This window comes from Amphiura filiformis, chromosome 8 (genome assembly GCF_039555335.1).
Source record: "Amphiura filiformis chromosome 8, Afil_fr2py, whole genome shotgun sequence".
Lineage (NCBI taxonomy): Eukaryota > Metazoa > Echinodermata > Ophiuroidea > Amphilepidida > Amphiuridae > Amphiura > Amphiura filiformis.
The window spans coordinates 50,629,495-50,653,962 of record NC_092635.1 but is presented as its reverse complement, the minus strand read 5'-3'; the positions used below and the strand labels follow the sequence as shown (position 1 = coordinate 50,653,962).

The 24,468-nt window shown below is 37.7% G+C and overlaps 1 protein-coding gene across 1 annotated transcript in view; it reads left to right on the top strand.

The window, feature by feature from the left end:
• Positions 1 to 19,552, top strand: part of LOC140159168 (uncharacterized) — a 124,547-nt gene extending 104,995 nt beyond the window's left edge. Inside the window, 3 exon segments of the mRNA XM_072182539.1 lie at positions 3,485 to 3,992; positions 5,793 to 6,007; positions 6,010 to 19,552. Of these exon segments, the coding sequence (XP_072038640.1) occupies positions 3,485 to 3,992; positions 5,793 to 6,007; positions 6,010 to 11,250 (5,964 nt within the window). The 3' untranslated portion in view covers positions 11,251 to 19,552.
• Positions 19,553 to 24,468: the final 4,916 nt, after the last annotated feature.

Sequence of the window (24,468 nt, the reverse complement as noted above, 5' to 3'; positions counted from 1 at the left end):
AGTATGACTTTCAAAAGGAATGAACACATTAGCAGCTCCATTTGAAACCTCTCCCTCAGTGGAAGATTCAGGTTCAATATATCTCAGAGGGTGTATGTCATTCAAATGGAGCTGCCTAATGTGTTCATTCCATCTGAAATTCACACTCCCCCTGTGAAAGGTATTTCCTAAAATCTTCACAGGGGGAGTTTGGATTTTAAATGGAATACGGTAACGTTCACCTAATGGCACACCTGGGCTCCTTTGCCTTGGGGTAAATTTCATGTACAAATAGAGAGCTATTTCCTCTAAAAATCCCAACAAGAATTAAGGGTATGTGCCCTTATTTGCTGGTGGGATTTTTTATAGGAGGGCACTTTTAGTTTGTGTCTTAAAATTCCAGTTATGTCAAAGGAGCCCACAGCGCCATTAGGCGAACGTTTACGGTAGTACAATGGAAAGTTGTTATCCAACAGTGTGCAGTTAAGTTTCAAATGTAATGTGTGTAAAGAGTACAGTATTCTATTATATGCAAACATTGCACCTTAATTTGTCACAACCAGGAATATATATATTAGCATGCTAGTGTTTGTCATCTTGCCAATTGCCCCTCCTAAGTTAATGTATTTGTCAAATGATTCAGTGCTGCAATATTTGTTGTAAAAACTAATAATTTCTTTGACATTTCAAGTTAAATAGAGAGAGATGACAGGAAATGTATTCTTGTATGTTTGTGATTACCATATCCGGTTTCCGTTCCATTGTTATCATATAGCTAGAATCAAAACTCGCTGTGTATTCATGTTTCGCTGTTAATTGACATGTCACATTAAAAGATACCATATGTGGTGATTGTTGGCATTCTCTTTTTAAGGCTTCCATGAAAGGTTGACAAAATGTAGAGGAAATGAAAAGAAATGCACATCACATTGCTTTATATCTGAGGAAGTGAGTTACTGAGGAAGTGGTGTCAATGAAACCTTAATGTACAACTTCTTTAAAGTAATGGTTAAATGGTTAATTAAATCTCTCATTTACAGAAAAAAACACCTTCTATGTTATCTTTCTGTGTGACATCTCCATACAGTGTATAATATTAAATGAATTCAAATAATGGGCCATTCCAGTTAACATCTATACAACCCCATATAAGAAATGACCTTTATCTTGCTCACAGGGGGTGTAGATTTCAAATGGTAGGTAACTCCATTTGAAATTCACACCCCTGTGTGGGCAATTTAAGGTCATCTCTTCCATAGGGGGTGTACATGTATTATTGATTTCACCTGGAATAGCCCAATACAGTAGTATCTATTAGGAGCACTTTTACGTTGTATACTTTTCAATGTTTCTCCATCAGTCAATTTTGAAATTTGAAAAATGTGTAATGAATACATCTCTGACTGGAGAATATAAAACGACCAAGCTGTTCCAATATTTTTTTCCCAAGTTTTCTACTTGTCTGACACCAAATCTGCTGAGACTATTCACACATATTTATTGCTACATTCAGTTTTCCTTTGAAAATTCTCATATAATCTTACCTTTAATCCAATCCTGTGTTTCTGAGTCATGTTATTGGTTCCGATATATTTTGTAATAATAATGTGTGTGTGTGTGTGTTTGGCGGGGGGATGTGTAAGGTAGTTACTACTGACCTAGTTATCGGAGTAGACATTGGGCCGGTTTCTTGAAGCATGGCTAGTGGTCAGGCTTCAGGCTTAAGCCCAATTAGACCTATATATACCAGTACTTACAATTTCACATCATACATGACCTAGAAAGATCAGTCAATAAAATGATCCACATTGGTAGGGCTAGCGTACTGGCTTAGGAAGCCTGACCACTAACCAAGCTTTGAGAAATTGGACCATTTATGTCTATGAAAATGTGTGGTATGTGTTGGAAAATAGAACAACATTTTGTAGAAAGCTGACAAGAGTACAGGAGCCTTATTGACCACAATATTTGGATTGAATAGGTCTTGTATAGTCCACAAGACTATTCAGCTAGTGGTATCATATTATTTTTCGTAACGTCCTTGTCATTTTATTTGCATGGAATGAGGCATTTTCTTGAAATTCACATGCATTTCTGTGTGTTCTCAGATTTGCACAACATTGCTTGCATGCACCAATTAAAGTATGTTCTTATACATGAATATTCGTTATGACTTTCCATTGTGAAGTTGTTAAGTAGCATTGCAAACATGGTTAAATGGTTTCTGGCTCGTTAATACCAGTGTGCATTCTTACATTTAATTTGCTTGTGTTGAGTCATTTCTGGATTGTTGCAAACTGCACCAGAAAAAACAGCAGCCAGAACTTGCTCAAGTAGGCTGGACATCGGTGAAGTAAAACTGAGGATACAGCACACTATTCCCCCTGCATTTTTAAATGTGAATTATCTTGGATACACCAACTTTGAGTGATTGTTTTCTGTTTATCTGCATCCAAGTTGTAACATTCATGCATGAGAAGATGCAGTTTCCTTATCTTTTTATTTGTTACACAAGTTGGAAATGTCATTTTTCTTTATTAGTAATAGGGTTTCTTCGGGGTTAGAGTGGGTAACAGTTTTCCTTTTCTTTTTATTTGTTACACAAGTTGGAAATGTCATTTTTCTTTATTAGTAATAGGGTTTCTTCGGGTTAGAGTGGGTAACAGTTTTCCTTTTCTTTTTATTTGTTACACAAGTTGGAAATGTCATTTTTCTTTAGGGTTTCTTCAGGGTTAGAGTGGGTAACAGTTTTCCTTTTCTTTTTATTTGTTACACAAGTTGGAAATGTCATTTTTTTTAGGGTTTCTTCAGGGTTAGAGTGGGTAACAGTTTTCCTTTTCTTTTTATTTGTTACACAAGTTGGAAATGTCATTTTTCTTTATTAGTAATAGGGTTTCTTCAGGGTTAGAGTGGGTAACAGTTTTCCTTTTCTTTTTATTTGTTACACAAGTTGGAAATGTCATTTTTCTTTATTAGTAATAGGGTTTCTTCGGGGGTCAGAGTGGGTAACAAATTTAAAGGCGGGCAAAAACCATTAAGGGCCACTTCATAAAATGATTTTTGTTATGACATTGTACAAATACTACTTACAAAATGAATGTATCATAACAACTGTTTGGAGCACAGAAAGGTTGAATTGCTTTTTCAAATCAGTTATTTGTATACTGGACTATGAGTATTGTACAGATTGGCTGGGGAAGGCTTCACACTGATAAATAGCTATGGGCCCTAAGCCATGGGCATTTGACATTTTGGAAATGTAGTGCTGCTATTTACAAAAATCTGATCACAGTATGAGAAATGTTTGATACCCTTCAATTTACACATTACAATGCTTAGGCTAGTGTACAAGTGACTGATTTGTAAGGGCAGATACCCTTTTTGTGCTCCAATTTTAGTCAACAAATTCAGTTCTTTTTGTCACACAAGGTTGATATTGTGTAGTTATTGAAGACAATGAAAATGCAATATTCATAATATTTTTCTGTCTTTTTCTGGAACACAGGTGTACACAAGACGGAAAAGAGGAAGAAAACGTCGGAAGCAGATTCCACCCCCAGTTCTAGAGTCAGTTGAGTCGGTGGATCGATCCCCAGATGCAAAGAGAGCACGTCTTGACAACCCATCGGAAACCAGTACAAGTAAATCTAAGAATAAGAAATCGGCAGAGGCCAGTACCAAAGCAGTGTCCGAGTCTGCTGATGCAAAGGATGTAGCATCAAGTAGCAAAAACTCTGATTCAGGGGAAGATAAAACTTCCGAAGATACAGCCGGGAAGAAAACCCACAATTCAAGTGCCAAGAAATCCCTCAGTAAGAAACTTTCAAGTCATAAGAAAGGTTCCTCGCTGTCATCAGCTGACGGTGACAAGAAGTCATCGGAACCGGGGAAGAAATCCTCTGATTCGAACAATAACAAAAAGACTCCGGAAACTAAGAAACTCTCGGATGGAAAGAAGACGCCAGGGTCAAGTAATAAGAAGACATTAGGCAGCAAGAAGAAAGGGAAGAAAGGTGAGCTTATCCTATTGCACTTGTAAATAAACAGTTATTGCCATATATTGATCTTATGCAGTACTGTAGCTTATACAGTAGATACTTTTAACTTTGATGCAAAGTGTTGAAAAAATAGCTGTGAAACATTAACCTTCTTGCAAGAAGCTGATTATACCTTGCAACATTTGTATTATTTGTAACTCGTAGATTTTAAATGGATTTAAATCTGTTGTGTGTACTTGCAAGATGCTATCAAGGGGTTGACAGTGATTCGCCGATTCTCCAAATTTGCACGCTACGGTATGCTATGCAGAAGTTGCAGGGAATCACAAATTTGGTACCAGCATGGGCGTCGCCATCTTGGGAAACGGTCGCCAGCACCCCCGAACGCGCCCAGCAGTGCCAGCACCATGACTACGCGTAACAGTACGCGTTCCCGACTGTCAATCATCAAGGGTCAATCACCTCGAGCTTGACAAGACAACAATATCTGAATAGACTATTGCCAAGTCTTACGTGTGTGGGATTGTTGGTTGATTTTATGTATTTAATAAATCAAGTTAATAGATGCGCTAAAAATATTATTAAAAGTATTAAAAACAGCTATTCAACATTTGAAAAAAAATACACTGTTGCAGGCTTGAAAAGGTCTAACCTTGGTTGCAGCAAGCCGCGATTTTCACGGGTAATTTTATTTCTTGAACGCGGAGCACGAGCGCGATGCAGCCGGTAGAAATCGCTGTAGTGTTCCAGGCCTACGCGATGGCAAGGTAATGGCGGCATCCATAGTTTTATTACATTTATCCTCGAGTGACGCTTCCCAATCTTTATTTATTCCCTGATGCTTTCTACCTGACGGAGGTCACATAATGATTTTGAGAATATATTGTGTGTGCATCCTTTTTCGCTTTGCAGATTTCACACCACCAAATCATAGTCCCATAGAGATATGTGCTAAATTTGCTTTAGAAGAAAACATCATTTTTTCTTCACAGGAAAAATAGGTTGAATGTCATTATTTTTTACGACTGGCCCTCAAAGTCTATGATGGCTGGGAATTACTGAATTTACATGCAAAATCATGTCAGTGTTTCCGTATAGAAAACAGAAGAAAAAGGCTGCCTGAAGTTATTAAAAATTACTCGATCTCTCCCCATCTGTGGTATACTTGCAGGATTTAACATTACTAATCATGACCAATCCAAATTTAGCCAAAATTATGCAAATTTCTGCTCATTTTAATGCTTACTTTTTTTCTGAGAATTGAAATGATGGGAGCACAGCCATATAATATTATTTGGTGGTGTGAAATCTGAATCATGGACTATTATAAAAGGTGGACACACAAGAATTGTGGATGTCCACTGTTGCAAATGATGATTAGCAACCACATTACACACACTAGTTTTGATATGTTCTTGTATGAAAGGCTGAACTAATAATTTATTCCATCGGCCCGATGTATTCGTCATAGGATCGGCAAACAAAACAAAAATTAAAAGAGTCGACTCCATCCTCACAAGTGTTGTTTCCGCAGGGGTTTTCTGAAGGAAAAAAATACAAGGAGCCAAGCTACATTTTCAAATATTGTCACTTTTGGAGAAAATTCTTATTTTCTACAATGTTTTTATTGCCACTTTTCATGCCTGAATGAAATAGCATATCAGATATCAGCCAATATTATAAAATCAATATCGGATCGGTGGACAAATGTCATTTGGGCAGCCTTATTTGCATGTTTGTTTAGTAAACTACAACTTCAATTTGGCTGGGTGACTGACTGAATAGTATCTTCTTTTTGTTTTTTATCTGTTACAGGCAAGAAATCCAAATCTAGCAGCACTCGTAAAGGAAATACCAAAGATAGCAATGACCCCACTGGTGATTCAAGCAAAGTCAATGGAGAGGTAGCTTCTGATGGAGAGATGATGACAAGAAGAAGTTCTACTTCATCGAAGAAAACAAGTGGCAGTGGAGATCATAAAAGAACAAGAAAAAGGGCCTGCCAGGCAAAAAGTCATCAAAATCGAGACAGCGACTGCTTACAGAGTTCTCGGTTCCAAAAAACGGCGTGCCCGTGACCCCCGTAGACGACGATAGGAAAGGGTGGCCCAGGGGAGTCAAGAAGGGCGAAATCAAATCTAGGCCATCAAAGAAGAAAAAGAAACTGGACAAGACAAAGAGCAAGAGGAGAAGCCAGAGCAAGTTGGAGCAGGCTTCTGTGTTTTGGAGCACGCATGACCTTGATGAAGATCTGTTGCCGCATTTGGCGAAAGAAGATCTGGATGTTCTTGCTTCTGTGAATTATATAAAAAGAATAAAAAAGAAGAACTCTGTGTCCAAAGGACAAGGTAACAAACATAAGAGCAAGAGGAAAATGAAAAGAAGTAAGTCTAACAGTCCTGCGCCCAATTGTATTAATGGAACTTACGAGACGGACGAAGAGTCGTTCAGTCTCAAGAAATTAAAAGAAAAGATGAGTAAAGAAAATGAAAAGACTGATCAAACCAAAGGTACAAGTATAAGCATACTTGAAAAAGAACCACCGATTGAGACTAGCACAAATGGTGTGGTTAGTGATGTTGACGAGGATGATGCGTTGGATACGAGAGTTGATGATCAGGTCAAAGCTGATCAGGTCACAGACGCTGACAAGGATGAGGAGAGTAAACCCGCAGAACAGAAGGAGGAAGAGGAGGATTTAGAGCCTGAAACACCTACTGTCGCTCCAAAAGAAGACGCTCTCCAAGAAAACGGAGAAATAGAAAATGGAGAAATTAGACGAGATAGTGAATTTGAACATGAACTTGACAATGTCAATGATAAGGGTCCAGATGTTGGACATATTGATTTGGGTGATGAACACGATGGTGATGATGAAGATGATGATGATTCCGACGATGATGATTCCGATGATGATCTTGATGATGATGTCTTCAGTCCACATGCGCCTTCTTTGAAATCACCAGCTCCAAGTTCTGAACCAAGTCCTGTGTCTAGTCCAATATCCAGTCCAATGCCAAGTCCCAAAGGAAGTCCTAAGATTAGTGTTGGAGAAAGCCCTGGGGAAGGAAGTCCTCAACTCAATGAAACACAAAATCCAGATGAGGAGAGGTCAACATGCTCATTTGAAAATCATAACCAGCCTCAAAGAAGTCCTGTACCTTCATTTGATCATTCTTTAGCAAGTCCTAGCAGTCCAAAAGTAACTCCTATGGGAAGTGCCGATGTAGGTACAGAGGATTTTAGCAGCAGAGATCAAAGACCGCAACCTGAAGAATATGCTAGTATCGAACAGACAAACATAGCAAACGATCAGGCAGAAATTATTGCGAATGAGGGAAGTTGGGCCGATGAACCTAAGACTGCGTCAGGATTAGCTGCAGGCAGTAGCTGTGCAGACAGTTTCATTGCAACCAGAGATGCACAGGCTGATGCTGAAACAGCTGAAGCTGTGGAATCGATTATGGTGGACCAAGAGCCAGAGGAAGAAGTCCAGCCCCAAGAAGATGTAAATGAGGAGTTCTATCAAGAGTTTGATGAAAGGTTGTTGGCAACTCCCGGTAGGAGAGATCCGCAAGAACAAGAAATGCAGGAAAGGAATGAGGAGAGTGTTAATGAGCAGCCAAAGGAGGAGGAGGATGTAATAAATGATGAGAGTGATAAGAATCTTGAAGTTGTGACAAAACCAGAACAACAGGATAATGATGTAGAAGAAATATCAAATCATTCTCCAGTGGATTTTATGAGACAAACAGAAACAGAATATCATGGTAGCAAAGACACTGAGAAATCTGGCGATGACAAAGTAACTGAGGAGAGAAACGTTGCATCAGAAGATACCTTTGAACAGAGATCTCCTGACAGCAGTGATCATGAAGATGTTGAGGACATTTTACCTTCACACAAAGAAACTGCACATAGTCCAAATAGCAGGGACACCAGTCTTAGTGAAGACGGGGATTTCAGCAGGAAAGACAGGGAATCTGACACTTCTTCAAAGTCACCTGAAGGAGTGAATAATGTTACGGATAATGAACACCATATTGATAGTGGAGAACTTGAAACAGAGAGCAGAAAACAAGAACCGTCTGTAGATAATAAAGATTCGAATAATGCGGAGGAGAATGACAATTCAGTAGCAAGCGTTGAAAACCTTGAAGAGCGACAAGTGGACTTTGAGCCTGCAGCAACAAGTAATGATTCTGATTCGTACAAAGAAGTACAAGAGTTGCAACCAACAAAACAAGTTGAACCAACACAGGACAGTGTACAGCAGGAAAATATGCCAGAATCAGTACCGCAAGAGCCGCAGCATGACCAGGTCCAAACGACTGAACTGCAACCATTGCAACAACATCAAGAAGATAATGCTATGCCTCCACCTTCAATACAACACAAGCCAGATGAGAATAAACTGCAGGATTCCTCAAGGATGGAGCCAATGGCACAGGGTCAAATTGATAATAATCAAGACCAGTGCCAACAACAAAAGCAAACTCAATCTGAGCCAACACGATCAGTGGGAGAGCAACACAGCGAGCAGTTTCCTGCTGTTGCGCAACAACATCCACAGCAGCAGCAACCTTCTCAGCAGCAGCAACAACAACAGCATCTCGCTCAACAGCAGCAGCAACAGCAGCCGACTCAGCAGCAAATGGCAGATTACTTTCCTTGTAGTATTCCGCTAAGAAGAGGTCATCGCAACTCTTGTATGGAGATATCGGAAGTGCCGCAATGTATGGATCAAGACTTGATGAGTAACAGTGGACCACTGAGTGTATCATCTATGGGTAGTCATGGTATGGGCAGTCCACAACAGCAAATGGCCAATGCAGGCATAGGCAGTCCTCAGATGAATAGTAGTCCGCACGGCGGTAGTCAGCAGCAAGTGTGCAGTCCGAATATCAATCCAGCATCTCAGGTCTGCATGAGTCCACAGATGAGTAGTATGAATCCCAGTCCTCAGATGCCTAGCATGAGTCCGCAGATGCCAAATATGAGTCCGCAGATGCCTAGCATGAGTCCGCAGATGCCAAACATGAATAGTGCAGGAAATTCTCAGATGAACAGTACTGTTAGTCCTCACCATAGTACAGTTAGTCCTCATCCTAACACTGTGAGTCCTCATCCTAACACTGTGAGTCCTCATCCTAACACTGTGAGTCCTCATCCTAATACTGTGAGTCCTCATCCTAATACTGTGAGTCCTCACCACAATATTGTGAGTCCGCATCACAACACAATGAGTCCGCATCACAACACAATGAGTCCACACAGTCAAGTGAGTCCTCACCACCATAGTCCGCAGGTACCAAGTATGAGTCCCCAACTCAACACCATGAGTCACAGTCCACAGATGAACAGTACAGTAGGTGGTCCGCAGATTCCAAACGCGAGTCCAGCTGCCCAAATGAACTCACTGGGAAATCCGCAGATGAACACATCGATGAGTCAGCAAATGCAAACCATGAGTCCTGCAATGAACACTATGAACAGCCCACAAGTGAACAATATGAATAGTCCACAAGTGAACAATATGAATAGTCCACAAGTGAACAGTATGAGTAGTCCTCAGATGAGTATGCATAGTCCGCAAGTACGCAGCCCAGTCGTAAATGCTCAAGTGTGTAGTCCGGCAATGTCCAATAACGTACAAGCATGCAGTCCTAACATGAGCAGTACCCAGGGCTGTAGTCCAGCAGCTGGACTCAACTCACAAGTATGCAGTCCTATCATGAGCTCGGCTCCAGTGGCTTGCAGTCCAAGCATGACAAATCAAGTGTGTAGCCCAGCAAGGAACAATGTTCAGGGTGGTGTGTGCAGTAGCCCTGCAATGAGTTATGAGCAGGTTTGCAGTCCTCAAATGAATGGGGCTCCTCACATGAATAATTCTGTGTGTAGTCCTCAAATGGGCCGACAGACGCCAGTTATAAATAGCCATCAGCAGCCATCTTCCTGTGCCATGCAGGTCGCAATGAAATCACCCCCAGGTCACAATGGTAATAATCCTAACTTGATGTTACTGGGTGCTACTCCACGACAGCAGCAGCAACAACAAAAAAGGAATACCAGTGGGAGTCTTGCAAAACTGCAAAAGTTAACCCAAGCTATCCTACCAAATGCACCACTTACTGTGCCCAGGTCACCAAAACCTGTTGCAAATCTTGCTCATAGAACAACCGATCAGCCTCAGAATCCGACACCACCGCCAATCAACACACCACCACCACCCTTACAAAGAAATATGACACCACCTATATCTCATACTCCACCAGTACAGCAGCATAGAATGCCACACATGCAACAACAACAGCAGCAGCAACAACAACAGCAACAAGCTCATATGAACATGCTTCATCATCAGCAACAATTGCAGCAGCAGCAGCAACAACAACAACAACATTTGCAACAGCAGCAGCAACAACAACAACAGCAGCAGCAGCAACAACAACAACAACAACAACAGCAACAACAACAGCAGCAACCACAACAGCAACCACAACAACCACCACCACCACAACAGCGGCAACCACAGCAGCAAAGGATATCGCAAACAAGTGCAAAGCGAAGACAGCAACAGCAAACTCTTGCCCAACAACGTCTACACCATCAACATCCAGTATTTGAACAGTTTGAACAAGCCTCTGCACAGCAGCGTCAGCAACAGCAGCAGCAGCACTGTCACCAACAATCTCCTCAGCGAATGGCAGCTCAGATGCATTTACAGCAAATGCAGCAACAGCATCAGCAGCAGCAACAACAGCAGCAACAGAGACAACAACAACTGCAGCAGTACCATTACCCATATTACCATCATCAGGCAAACCCTACTCCAACGCCGCCACCTGCACCTGCGTCAACTCCTCCTCCACAAACTCCGCCGCCTCAACAGCAACAACAACAGCAGCAGCAACACCCGGCCCATCATTACAAAGCACCGTATCCTAATCCTCACCATCACTTCCACCCAGGTGCGTCTCAACAGCAGCACCCAACTTCCCAACATAGGAACTATAACCACATTCATGGCTACGGTGCTCCACCTACCATGAACGGGTATGTTGGGCAACCAGCGATGATGCACAACACATACCCTAGTGGTACGGGGTTTGTGCACGAGCAGTCTCCCATGCACATGCAGATGGGAGTAGTCAACATGTCCCCTTCCCAACACACTCTCAGGTCGAACCATTTCACCGGTCCTGGGTGGACTCATCCGGGATATGACATGGTTAATCCACAGATGGGAGGGCAGTCAGTGATGAGAAGATGAGAATAATTTGTCCCAGTGGACGAGCAGATTGTAACTCCTTATTTATCATCCACTGGGACACGTAACCACACTACACTTTGCTTCATCTCAAGTTTTGGTAGTGACGTTGGTGCGTTTACGCTGTCGTGCCACAAGCGTGCCGACAAACTGCTTTGAACACATTCATATATGCTGTGTAGGATTAGGTGCGTAATTCGATATTGCGACCAGCATAATACGCACCTGCGTCACTACCAAACTTCTGAGGGGAAACAAAGTAGAGTTTTGTTTGTTTGTTTTTTCTTATGGTGTATAATTGTATTTAAAATATTGCATAATGCATCTCATTTATTTCTTGATTGATCCAAAGACCAACTATTGTTTGTTATATTCACCTCATGTACAGTAACAACATACTTTGTATAGTGTACAGAATTCAATTTGGCTTTTTTTGTGTGTAGACAGAGGAACCATAAAAGAAATATTTAAACATTTATGTATTCTGTTAATTGTTCATAGCTATATATATTATATATAAAAAAAGAGCTTTTGCCACCTTTTTGGTGAGGCAGTGTAGTATGGGCATGGTCAATAGGCCTATTGTACATATGCAGGCATATTTTAGTAGTACTGTTATCATTGAAAAGAAACAAAAAATGTTATTTTCACAAGTCGTAAAAAAAAGGTTCTTAATTTATTACTATGTTTCATGTGACAAACTTGTTGATCACACAAACTGTTTGTATGGTATTCAGATGTTTTTTTGTTTGAAAGAATTTTCATGTTAATATATATTGTGTTTTTACGTTTGGCAGAACGATACAATGAAGACAAAACAGGTCACAGATATTGTAACCTTTAGTATATGTGTGCTTGTCTTTCTTCAGAAATTGCCGTATTATGTAAATGTTTAGTGCAACTAGGTAGAGAGAAAAACTTAAGGTCTGTTCATACTACGCCGCAGTTGCAGTTAAAATGTATAATTATTCTGTGGTACAATGCAGTGCGGCAACGTATTGCATCACAATTGCGGCGTAGTATGAACGGACCTTTATCTTGACACATTTGTGTGTTGGTCATATATGCAGCCCATTTTTATGCACGGAACCATCGAGCTATTCCAATTGAAATCCATACACCCTGTATGGAAGACATGACTTTAATCGCCCATATATGGGGTGTAGATTTCAAATGGAGCCACCCAATCAGGTTGTCCAATTTGAAAATTACACTCCCTGTGTGGCAGATTAAGGTTGTATATTCCATAGAGGCGTGTTTGGATATCAACTGCAATAACCCATTTTTATGCACGGAACCATTCTGTTCAATTTCATTTCAATCCTTGCATGACTTGCGTCATGTGAAGTTTGTTGTTATTTTGGTTGTTTTATGGGTTGCGATTTAGAGAGTTGCGTAGTGAAGATTTTAATTATTAATTTATTACATTTAAACGTAGTTGGCTACCATGCAGAAGAGGTTGTTGAATGTATAATTATGTATTGGCTAATTCAATGTATGTATGGCCAAAAAATTTGTATCAGGAGTTGTCATGCACTTAACTTATGTTTCGTCCAACCAAGTATTATTGTTTCTTTTAAGGATTTATGTGCACAGAACAGGGTGTTTTTAACATATAAAAAAATGTTATTTTTTAAGGTGTTGTACATGTACTTTTTTCTATGATTTCTTTCCATCTTGAAAGAAAATCACGAATTTGAAAAATGAGATTTATCAATATAATATACAATTGTTATGAATGGCACTATAAAAATATCCAATTGAAAAAAATTATATGAATTTGTACAATCTCTTCAGATAAAAGTGTCATTTCTGTTTTATTTCTATTACTAGTATGTGTATATGGCTTTAGAAGTGAACTTGCTATCTATTTAACTATTTTTCTGTGTAATGAATGATGTGCCCTTGTCTATCCCCCCAGTGTACATCATGAGGTACAGCTATTTGGAACAAAAACAGACCTTTTCTCATCCTCTTACATTTTTTTGGAGTGGAGGAAAGTGAGAATTGTTGATTATTAGTAGTTTTTGGCTGTTGTGTATTAGATTACCATTGACATGGTGATATTTATAGTGACTCCCATTCTTTTATTATTTGCTCAACTTACATGATTAAAACTGGGGAATTCCACTACAGTTGGTTACTCACTCAGTCTCATGGCTGAGTACTTTATCAGGCCAGCTTCAAATATTTCGGGTATAAATTTCTTTCAATGTACTCTGATCATGTCACAATCCTATTAGGAATGAAACTAAACTCGACAGGCGGTTAACCGCCGGTTCCGTCTGTTTCTATTGTTCTAAACAATGGAAACCGGGCGGAACCAGCGGTCAACTGCCGGTCGAGTTTTGATTTCATCCCTTACACCCTTGCCAATTCAAGCAAGCATGCTGATGATCATATAACAAGAGCCAGATAGTACATTATGTATCACAATTTGTTAAGAGTCTATGCTGTGGAAGCAGTCCGTATTTAAAAACTTGTATTAAAATAAATTTGTTGAGCTTGGAAATATGAAGTAAAGAACTGGACTTGTATGTGCAACAAGTTGTACAGTAAATGTGAAAATCTGTGGTGCCAATAAGGTGTAGTTAGCCAAGTGCTTCATACTTTTCAAGTTGAGCATAACCTATCAACTGCTCAGTGCCAGAAGTGGGTAAGTGCAATAGCTGCCTTGTGAACATTTGGCAATTTACACACAGTATATTGTACTCATTTTACACATGGCAGCTATTGCACTTACCCACTTCTGGCACTGAGCAGTCGATATTAAAAGTGCCTTTGTTAAATATCCCAAGATGCAGTGTTTTTCCTTTTAAGTCAATGCAAATGCAACCATTTAAAATAGGCTAATGTTGCATGTTGAAATCCAAACACCCCCAGTGGAAGATATGCCCTTGATCTTCCACATGGAATGTAAATTTCCAATGTGGTTACCTGAATGGGCGACTCCATTTAAAATCAACATTAAGGTTATGTCTTCCATAGGGGTTGTGTGGATTTCAACCGCAATAGCCTGTGGGACAAAATTAAATAAATTTTTTTTTGCAAGTGTTCTGCTGTAATATTGACCCAGACACGCTCATCTCAAAATGAGGTCATACTTGCGAAGTGTATGTTGTGTTGCCCATGCCTTTCATACACATGCTTTAATTATGGACTAAGTTTTGTAAAAGCATTCTTGCATGTTGTGTGAATTTGTGCAAGAAAATATCTAAAAACAAAAATGCACGTTTGCACAGAGAACCTCATTTTGGTAGCAAGATGGCAGGTCCTTACAAAAGGTCAATAAAATGTTCTTTAATCAATAATATCGGTAAAATGAAAATAATTTGAACAAAATGCTGCGTCAGAATTAAGTGCATCTTGGCAGGTTTGGTTTAGTGGTACAAAATATGTATTTTACATCATATCAATTTGTTGAACCTTTTGCTCCTACATGTTCCATATTCGCCAGCGTAGTGAATATGTCATACCTAAGTCACTGGTTTACGGTTGGTGTGCACACCTGTTAGCAACCCATTGCATTGTGATCATCTTGATTGTTATTCAGATCACATTGTGAATCAGTTGACCCGGCAACCAACGATTTTGACGTCACACTACGACAGCGAATATCTCACTAAGATTTCTAGGAATTTATGGTGATTTCGTTTCATTCTTTAGTTGGTGCCTGACACTTTAATTAACTCTCTATAGAGAAAAAGAAACAAAATTTGTTGAATCAATGCAAATAATTTTGATTTGTAACTTGGAATTTCAAGACATTATGATTTAAGATAACAAAGATTAAATTCCTTCAGGGGTATCGGACTGCTCTTCGTGATTATTGCGTAAAGTGGCTTGATTGGCAAATGATGTGATTTAATAGCCATTCAGAACCCAACTTCTGTGTTTACACGATAAGCAGCGCCAAATCAGCAGACTGCTGAAGAATCTTGCTGAAAACTAATAGAATTGACCGACGCTGATTTTTCGCCGGGTATTAAACAAAAAAATAAAATTAAAATTAAAATTAATTTTCAGATTTTGCTTTACCACCTGTTAAGAACTTTTTCTGTATTACATTGCGCATGCTATTTTTTTCATTAGCATGAACATTGAATTGAATTCAGTTTAGGTCTTGAAATTATCAAGTTGCACTGGTTATGGTTATATTTTCTGCTTCTATTAGTGTTTAGTTGTGTATATTTTCTGCTTTTGTTTTGGGCATTTGCAATAGTTCAACATTTTCTCTTGTGATTCTCAAATTATGTTTTCAATAAATAATCTCATCTTGATATAAGTAATATAAGTTTATTTACTTGTACTACTACTTCCAAAGAGTTCTGGATAAGATTGGATCTGTCAAAAACATTGCACAGTATTTTTTGTGGAACCTGAGAGCACGTCAGATACTAAATGGCATTCTGGATACGAGGAATGTCCTTTTGACATTTTTTTCAATTTTTTGACATTTGCGATATTATAAAAATTTAATGGCAAATTTATTTAAAATTTACATTTTTGACATTTAACCATTCTCGAAGTAAACAAAATGTGTACTTAAAGTGTATAGCTGGGAGGCAAACCTGACCATCATATGAAAATTTTGACCTTTTGTATTGAAGATATACATGAAGTTTCATTAAAGACCTAGAAATTTCAGGTCTTTTGGGAAATTTTAGGTCCCACAAAAAATAATTTGCAAAGATGGATGATCGAACCCTTAATTACCAAATTCATTTCAAACCAAGAATATACCATGTGACTTGGTGTAAATTGGTAGTATCATCAACACAAAGGTGGATCATATCTTTTCTTGTAAAATATCCACTTGGTGTATACTATCCAACATGCTATTATACTGATAAATTAAATATGCCAAATTGCTTTTATCGGAATGTACTCTTGGTGTAATACGCACGTGACTTCAACCGTATACTATCCGACCTCGCTCAAAACAATACCTCTTGGACAATAATGCAAATTTTTTTAAAGGGATTTTGCTTACGATTTAGGATATTTTGTTATTTACAGTAAACAGGCAGTGAAATTTACCAGTCATGCAAGTCTATGTAATGTAAAGATTCATTCAGTCATTTTGATATTTTGCACAGGTTGAAAAAAAACCCAAAAAACATTACTATTTTTGTATCCATTTCTTGTTCATTTCTATCATTCAGATGGTAATTAATTGTAGGCTATTGACCCTTGGCATGGTCATATCAAATATGGTTCTTATTGCAAATGGCATATGTGACACGTTCTGGTCCATGTGGGCCAAAGGCGGCAAATTTGAAACTGAGATAAAGGTAAAAATATGAGTAAAACACAATAAAATACATAAGAAAATAGACCTTTGGTATTTTCAGTAAATGATAGCCTATTGTATGTAATGTAATAATTACAGTAACTCAATTTCCAAAAATGCCTCCTTTGGCCCCCATGGACCAGATCGTGTCACATATTATGTTGTTTACACCATGCTTTAAATATTGAGTAATGACATGAAAATTATTTTTCCCTCAACCTTGATGTGATTGTGTGTATCAAGTGGTCATTTTCTTTTAATATCTTGTAAAATTTAAGCCAAAAATATATCATTTCCCATATCAGTCACATGATCAGTCACATCTACTTTGTTTAAATTTTAGATTACTTGTGATGTTTTCCATTTGCTATCAGTTATGTATGACATTTTTTTTTGTTATTTTATAAAATAAATAAAAAGAATTAGAAAAAAAAAATCTGGAAGGACAATATCCTTTTTGCCTTTTGAATGATAAAATATAGGGAGAAATGATTTTTGTAAAAAAACCGTGAAATTATCACTCATTATGTCAATCTTTGTAAAGAATTTATTAATTGAAATGCCTTGAATTAAGTTTGGTCTATTAATTATAGATCAAACAAGTCCATGCCAAATTTGAGGTGTTGTTGCAACAAATATGTCAGTAATTTGTACACAAAACCAGTAGGAAAATCTTGTGTTATTGTTCTTAATTATTGAAAGGAATTGTGGTTTTATTACTGGGTATAAGGGATGACTTGGAAACTCAACTGCCAGTCGACCACCGACTACCTGTCAGGTGCTGGTGGTCAGAAGACGGTCAGGTTTTGGCGCCATCCATATGTAAATGGTCAGAAGTATGACATGCTTTTGCAAAGTAGCACTGAGATATCAAGACTGAATTTTGAAATATTCCTTTCAGCATTTGCATTGTTTATTTATGTTGCCCCCAATCTCACATTTTGATCCAAAATTGAACATAGTTGAAACTTTGACATGATGAATTTGATAATGAAGTCCATGGAAATGAGTATTGGGCTACTGATAGTTTGAAAATATTGTGCTTTTTTATTCCAATGGTGCACTATAGTTTGTTGTTGATATGACAATGTGTATTTTGTTTGGTTCCACTTTAATTGTTAGCAGAGGAGGCTTAAAGGCATTCCTACAATGCACTATGATTGGGAAATTTGATCAATATAACCTAATTTTAAAGGCATTGCCACACACACAAAATGGTCATTTTAAAACTGCAGCCAACAAGCTAATAGTTGAGACTTATGACTGATATTTGATTTTCTTACAGGAAACATTCATATTGTCCCACTGCATTATTTTTATTTCTAAGTCTCGATGTTTTGAATGTTAAATAATAGGATGAAAACACCAGATACTGTAAAACCACTTAATTTCGCTAGGGATTTAATTTCGCTAGAAGCCTTATTTCGCGAAATTAAATACCCGCAAATTGAACAGTTTTACATTGAATTGTACACATAAATTGCTGGATTAGCGAAAATAAATACCCACAAAAATGGTGGTCATTGGCAATTAGCGAAATTAAGTACTAGCGAAATTAAATAGCTTTACAGTATTTGCACACAATCCCAATGCAAGGTATGATCAACTGTACCACATGTGTATAAAAGCCAGACATACAAGGTCAGAAACCCCATTGGGTTGTGGGAATGTCTTTAAACATCTGAATTGTTAGTATATCAGTAGAGATATTTTTTTTCTTAACAATTTGAAGTTATTAATTTCAAGTGTTGTGTTCATTTAGATATATTACAGATTTATTCAAATTTCAATTAATTGTCCTATTGCCTTTGAATAATAATAGCATTTGTCATGGAGGAAAAAACAATCAAAAAAATTAATGATTTTGATATGATATTTTATTAATAATTGTAAGTGGCATTGATGCTGCTATCATTGTAGGAGATGGACTGAGAAATATTCCATGTAAATGTAATTGACCAGTTATGCTCAATATACCCAGCTGTGTTTTTTTTTAATTATTATTATGAACTTCCCATTAGGGTCCAAGCTGACAACACACATATCTGTGGGTAGTCGGATGAGAGAGAAATCATTTGCGAAACAATTTATCTGCAGGTCACACACAGAATACTTAGTACACTTAGTCTCTGTTTTAGCTCAACAGTATTTAATTGTCAGTACAGGCTGTATCAAAATGATTGGTACCGATGTATTAGTAATTTTTAAAAAAAGATTATAAATTTAAACATGATATTGATAAAACGTGTTTAAAAGAAACACTTATCATTTCTTGACCATCTGATTAAAACAAAATAATATAGGTGTCACACATTTGCTGTCATAATCGTAATTATTGGGAAAATGCAATGGGACACCAAGTCTGATCATAAAGAAATCTTAAAAAAAGTCCTTTCCCTTTTAAAGTGCATAATTTCTAAACAGAATCTTACCCAACTTGACATTCTTAGCAACCTTATTCAATCAAGATTTCCTATAAATGTTGGCATCATAGCCATACTAATTCGGGAAATTCGAGACAAGTACCCGTTATTTTGATACGGTCTGTTCTGGAAGCAGTGATACACTCATTGATAGTTGAAGAGATCAGACAAAGTAGAGAGAAATTGGCTATTCTGTTTAAAATCAACACTCCCCCTGTGGAAGACGGCACTTCATTCTCAATTCCAGTTGAAGTATGTAGTCAATTGAAGTGTTTGAAATCCAAGACGCACACAAAAATAGAAAATTCTTCCTGAAGGGATGTGAGTTTTAAGTGGAATAGCTGAAAGAGTCACCATAAGTTAACACAGTCCAATTTAACTAATGTCACAATGTTCATACTACACTATTATTGTAATATAATAATGTATTATACTTGATAATTTTCATGTAAATACATAATACCTCTAATTGGCTGTTTTATTTCTAGCTGAATCTCATGATGACATTGTAAAGGTGAACGATGATGGCCATAAATTGTATATATGATGGATTAAATTAAAAAACTCTTGAGAGCTTGGAAAATAGAAATACTTTGTGTGATGACTGTCATTTTGTTTTTCAACTGCATGAACACAAGTCCGACGAGTAGGACCTTTTTTTTCTATAGTTGCCAGACTAGACTCGCCTCTGATCACTATCTCACATGGTGCAAGAAAGACGAAATCGCGAAAGTCCATTGACAGCATTGCCTGACTGGGGCGATTAGTTGACTTTTGCGGTCAATCTTTTTTGAGCGAGCAGAGTCTGCATGTAACTAAGAAAAAAACGGGACTACACATAGGTGGCATAATAATAAAATAACACATTTTCAGCCATTTTTGGTTACCTTTGTCAAGTTTTATTAGAAAATTATTATTATTATTATTAGTGGAGTCAGAATATGGATTCCTGTGATACTTGAGTAATAGTTTTGAGGATGTTTTATTTGTTTATTGAAGGGTGCTGAAAATTTTTGGGTCCAACCTCGAGGAAACTCTCAGTAGAGGGCGTCTTTCTTAATGGCCGCCAAAATACTATAATATAACGTTATAAAGCTGTAAATAGGCCTACCTCCTGTGGGTTGAATTGATGAAAAGGTTAGTTTTCTTTATTCTTTGAGATACAAATTGTTTAGCGTAGGGGGCGCTTTTTTCAAAATGGTGCCAAAATACCCTAAGAAAGCTCATTTTGGTGCAAAAGCAAAATATTATGCATTAATAGAATCATCCTGGATGAGTTGTTTAGAATGTTTAATTCACATGTGTACCCAAACACAAGGGTGCTATTATTCAAAATGGCCACCAAATGTGCATAACAATCTAATCTAGAACCAAAAATCATGTTTTCATGCTTTTTTGAAGTTTATGAGAGCATAAACCATTTACCTATTGTCGACTTAGAGGGCGTATTTCATCAGAATTGCCTTAGATAATGGGTTTTCTTTGTATAAAAGCAATACTTAGGTAAAAATGTCACTTTTGGTACAATAGTTTCTAACACAAACGTTGGAATGAGTCGTTTAGAATATTTTATTTACTTGTGTGCCCAGTACAAGAGGCAATGTAAATGTAAATGGCCGCCAAATTCCCAATAAATGAAGTTCTATTACGTAAAATAGTCAAAAATAATAATTGTAAGAGCTAATAAACCAATGACATAAACCCATTGATGGATGATTTTTCTTTAAAATTGAGCCCTTTTATTTGAATATTTGAGGCATCAGTAATTGATTTAGGATTAATGAAGATTCTAGAATCCGTTCCCGTGTTTAATGTGTGAAAGTTGAATGTAGCTGCACGCACAATATTGTTATCTATAATACTGTTTCATCCCTGACACTTATGTAAAATCTGAACAAAAGAAAGTTACTTCAAATTACTCAAGAATGAAAACCCTTCCAAATTAAAGAAGGTGTTACCGGTGTTGGGAGGATTTTATATTCATACCGCCTTTCTGTCAACAATTTACAAACGTTTTTGTGGATCTGGCTTGAAAAGAATGGGTTGTTGCAGCCGGAATCATAGGGTATATTGCTGATCCATTAATTATCCTTTTCTGGTGCATTATGGGATAGAAAAGGGAGCAAATTAGCGACCGATTTGCCCCCTTTTCAATCCCATAATGCACCAGAAAAGGATAATCAATGGATCAGCAATATACCCTATTGAGTATATATCGGTATCAGAGCAAGATTTGAGAGGAAAACATTTCAACAGAGCTTTACGTATTCATTAACTTGACTTTGAATATTTCGTGCAGCTAGTGATTACAAGAAGACCCCTGTTACTCAAAGTTTGCAACATATAATAGAGAAAATAAGAGATGAGCCAAATAGGGAAATGTAACAAGTACTCGTTGAAGATGTCATGAAAAAGTCAAGACTAAAAAGAGTTTATCCACACTGCATTTGAAGAGATCAATTTATGCTCCATTATAATGTTCTCAGAACCCAAAACTTGTGCGGAAGAATCCCACTTCATATGCCATCAACATGAAAAAGATACCAGGCTTTTCTTCTATGCGTTTTATGTACAACAGGAAGATACTTCGATTACCATAGATGCTGAAGACACTGATGTTGTCATTGCTGCGCATGTTTCTCACCACATACAAGGATTCTTCCGCACCAGTTGTTAAATTAATACACTTGTAGTGTAAGGTGTAGTGTATTACTTCATTGGAAGCAAATAAAGACAGCATCTAAAATTCGGTCAGGAGCAAGCGCTGGAGCCTTTCTTTTTTACCTCTACCAGTCAGCTTCATGCATTTCTGCACATGCTGCCTACGGTCCAGAGCTGCAACCTCGGCCTCCTTTAGAGTCCACCCTAGGTCCAGCCTTGGAGATGTCTCTGTGGATGATGTCTTTTAATGTCTTTGGACGACCAGGTTTGCATTTCCCATGGGTTGGCTTCCAAAGATAGAGCCTCTTGGGGGTGAGGTCTTCATCCATTCATTGCAGATGACCAAACCACTGTAGGCAGCGCTTCCTGATAACTGATGTGAGTTGGGGCCGTTTGATCTTGGATCGAATACAGCATTTGATATATGTTGTGACCATATCACTCGAAGAATTTTTCTTTCTTTTGTTTGTTGTATTCTTGAAGAAATTGTTGAATCCCTGAGCTGATGACGCTAGATTCTCTCTCTTGGAAACACATTAGGAATGCCTTTGACGAAACTTGAACATATGCATCTCTGATGCTCACTGTTTTTGATGTTATGAACATCATCTATCATTGATCAGATGGAATCCTTCTCTGTGGCAGTGTTGAAATCCTCAATTAGCTTAGTATGTGACATTTTGCCAGATTCCGATGTGTGGAGAATTACGTTATCAAGATCCCACAGGTTATTTTCCCATTCTGTAAGGCTCCTCTCTAGATCTTGTAAGTTCTGTTTACCCTTGGTAATGCATGATCTTGTATTCTCACTGTGAGGTTTCTTACTTCTTTGCACATCAGATGCATTATGTAGTGTTTCTCTCACTTAACGAATCCTCGATTAGTTGCTTAATGTAGTCCTTCCGTGGTTGTCTTCTTGATCTTTTACCATGCGCAGGCTGCCACAGCAAAACTCTGGAAGCTGCCTCTGTTTCACTTCTGGCACAGTGTCCAGCAAATCTCAGCCTTTTTGTTTTCAGCCTTTCGGAGATTGGGGAGAGATTGCCGTATTTGTGGTATGCGACTGCCAGTTAACATTAAGTGCTTTTCTCAGTAGTCTATGGCTACATCAGACGTAGTGACTGTAGATAGGAATCCCAGTTTTGGGTTCTGAGAGCATGATAGATCATAAACAGGATTTCTACCATCCATTTCCAGATAGGTCACCCAGAACCTTGCCATTTCAGAGTCTGCAGCATTGATCTTTTCAAATGCAGTGTGGATAAACTCTGACTTTTTCAGGACATCTTCAACGAGTAGTTGTCACATTTCCCCATTTGGCTCATCTCTTATTTTCTCTATTATATGTTGCAAACTTTGAGTAACATGGGTCTTCTTGCAATCACTAGCCACACAAAATATTCAAAAACAAGTTTATGAATGTAAAGCTCTCTTGTAATGTTTCCCTCTCAAAGCTTGCTCTACCGATCCTGCCTCAATGATTCCGGCTGCAACAACCCATTCTTCCAAGCCAGATCCACAGAAACGCTCATAAATTGTTGACAGATAGGCGGTATAAATATAAATCCTCCCAACACCGGTAACATTCTTGAGTAATTTGGAATAACTTTTTTGTTCAGACTTTACATAACATTGTCTTAATATTAAAAGGCATGAAACAGTATTATAGATAACACTATTGTGCATGCAATTACATTCAATTTTCAAACATTAAACATGGGAACGGATTCTAGAATCTGTAATAATCCTAAATCAACTAGGATGCCTCAAATATCCAATTTATTATAAAAAGGGCTCCATTTGAAAGAAAAATCACTCATCAATGGGTCTATGCCATTGGTGTATTAGCTCTTACAATTCTTTTGACTATTTAACGTAATAGAACTTTATTTATCAGGAATTTTAAAGAATAGTGCCTTGTACGGGGCACACAAGTAAATAAAATATTCTAAACTACTCATTCCAACATTTGTGTTAGAAACTCTTATTAGTGTGTAATTGAGGGGCTTTTGTACCAAAAGTGACCTTTTTAGGCATTTTGGTGTTTACCTAAGTACTAATGTATTGCTTCTATGCACAGAAAACCCATATCTAAGGCAATTCTGATGAAATAAGCCTTCCAAGTCCACAATAGGTAAATGGTTTATGCTCTCATAAACTTCCAAAAAGCTGTGAGTAAAAATCAACATGATTTTTTGGTCCAATTTACCTTCTATATTACTAGTTTACGTTTTAGATTGTTATTTAATGCACATTTGGTGGCCATTTTGAATAAATAGCGCCCTCGTGTTTGGGAACACATGTTAATAAAACATTCTAAACAACTCATCCAGTTCAACACTACTGTTAGATGCTTCTATTAGTGCATAATATTTTGCTTTTGCACCAAAATGAGCTTTCTTTGGGTATTTCGGCGCCATTTTGAAAAAAGTGTCCCCTACGCTAAACTTTTGATAATAATTTGTATCTCCATAGCCTTTTGATTACCAAGAATAAAGAAAACTAACCTTTACATCAATTCAATACACAGGAGACCTATTTAGAACTTTACAACAGTATTTTGGCAGCCATTTTGAAAAAACACCCTCTGCTGAGAGTTCCCCACATTTCCCCGAGGTTGGACCCAAAAATTCTTATTCAGCACCCTTGAATAAACAAAAAAAATCCTCAACACTTCTTCATCTCAATTCGTGCACGGGAATCCATATTCCAACTCCACTGTATATAATTTGTCTCAAAGATCCATACAGCATAAATTGTAAGATATAATTCATTGATGATGAATTTGTATTGAAGTGTCCCTAATTCATTCCAGAGTGACAAATGAAAAATATAACCACCTTA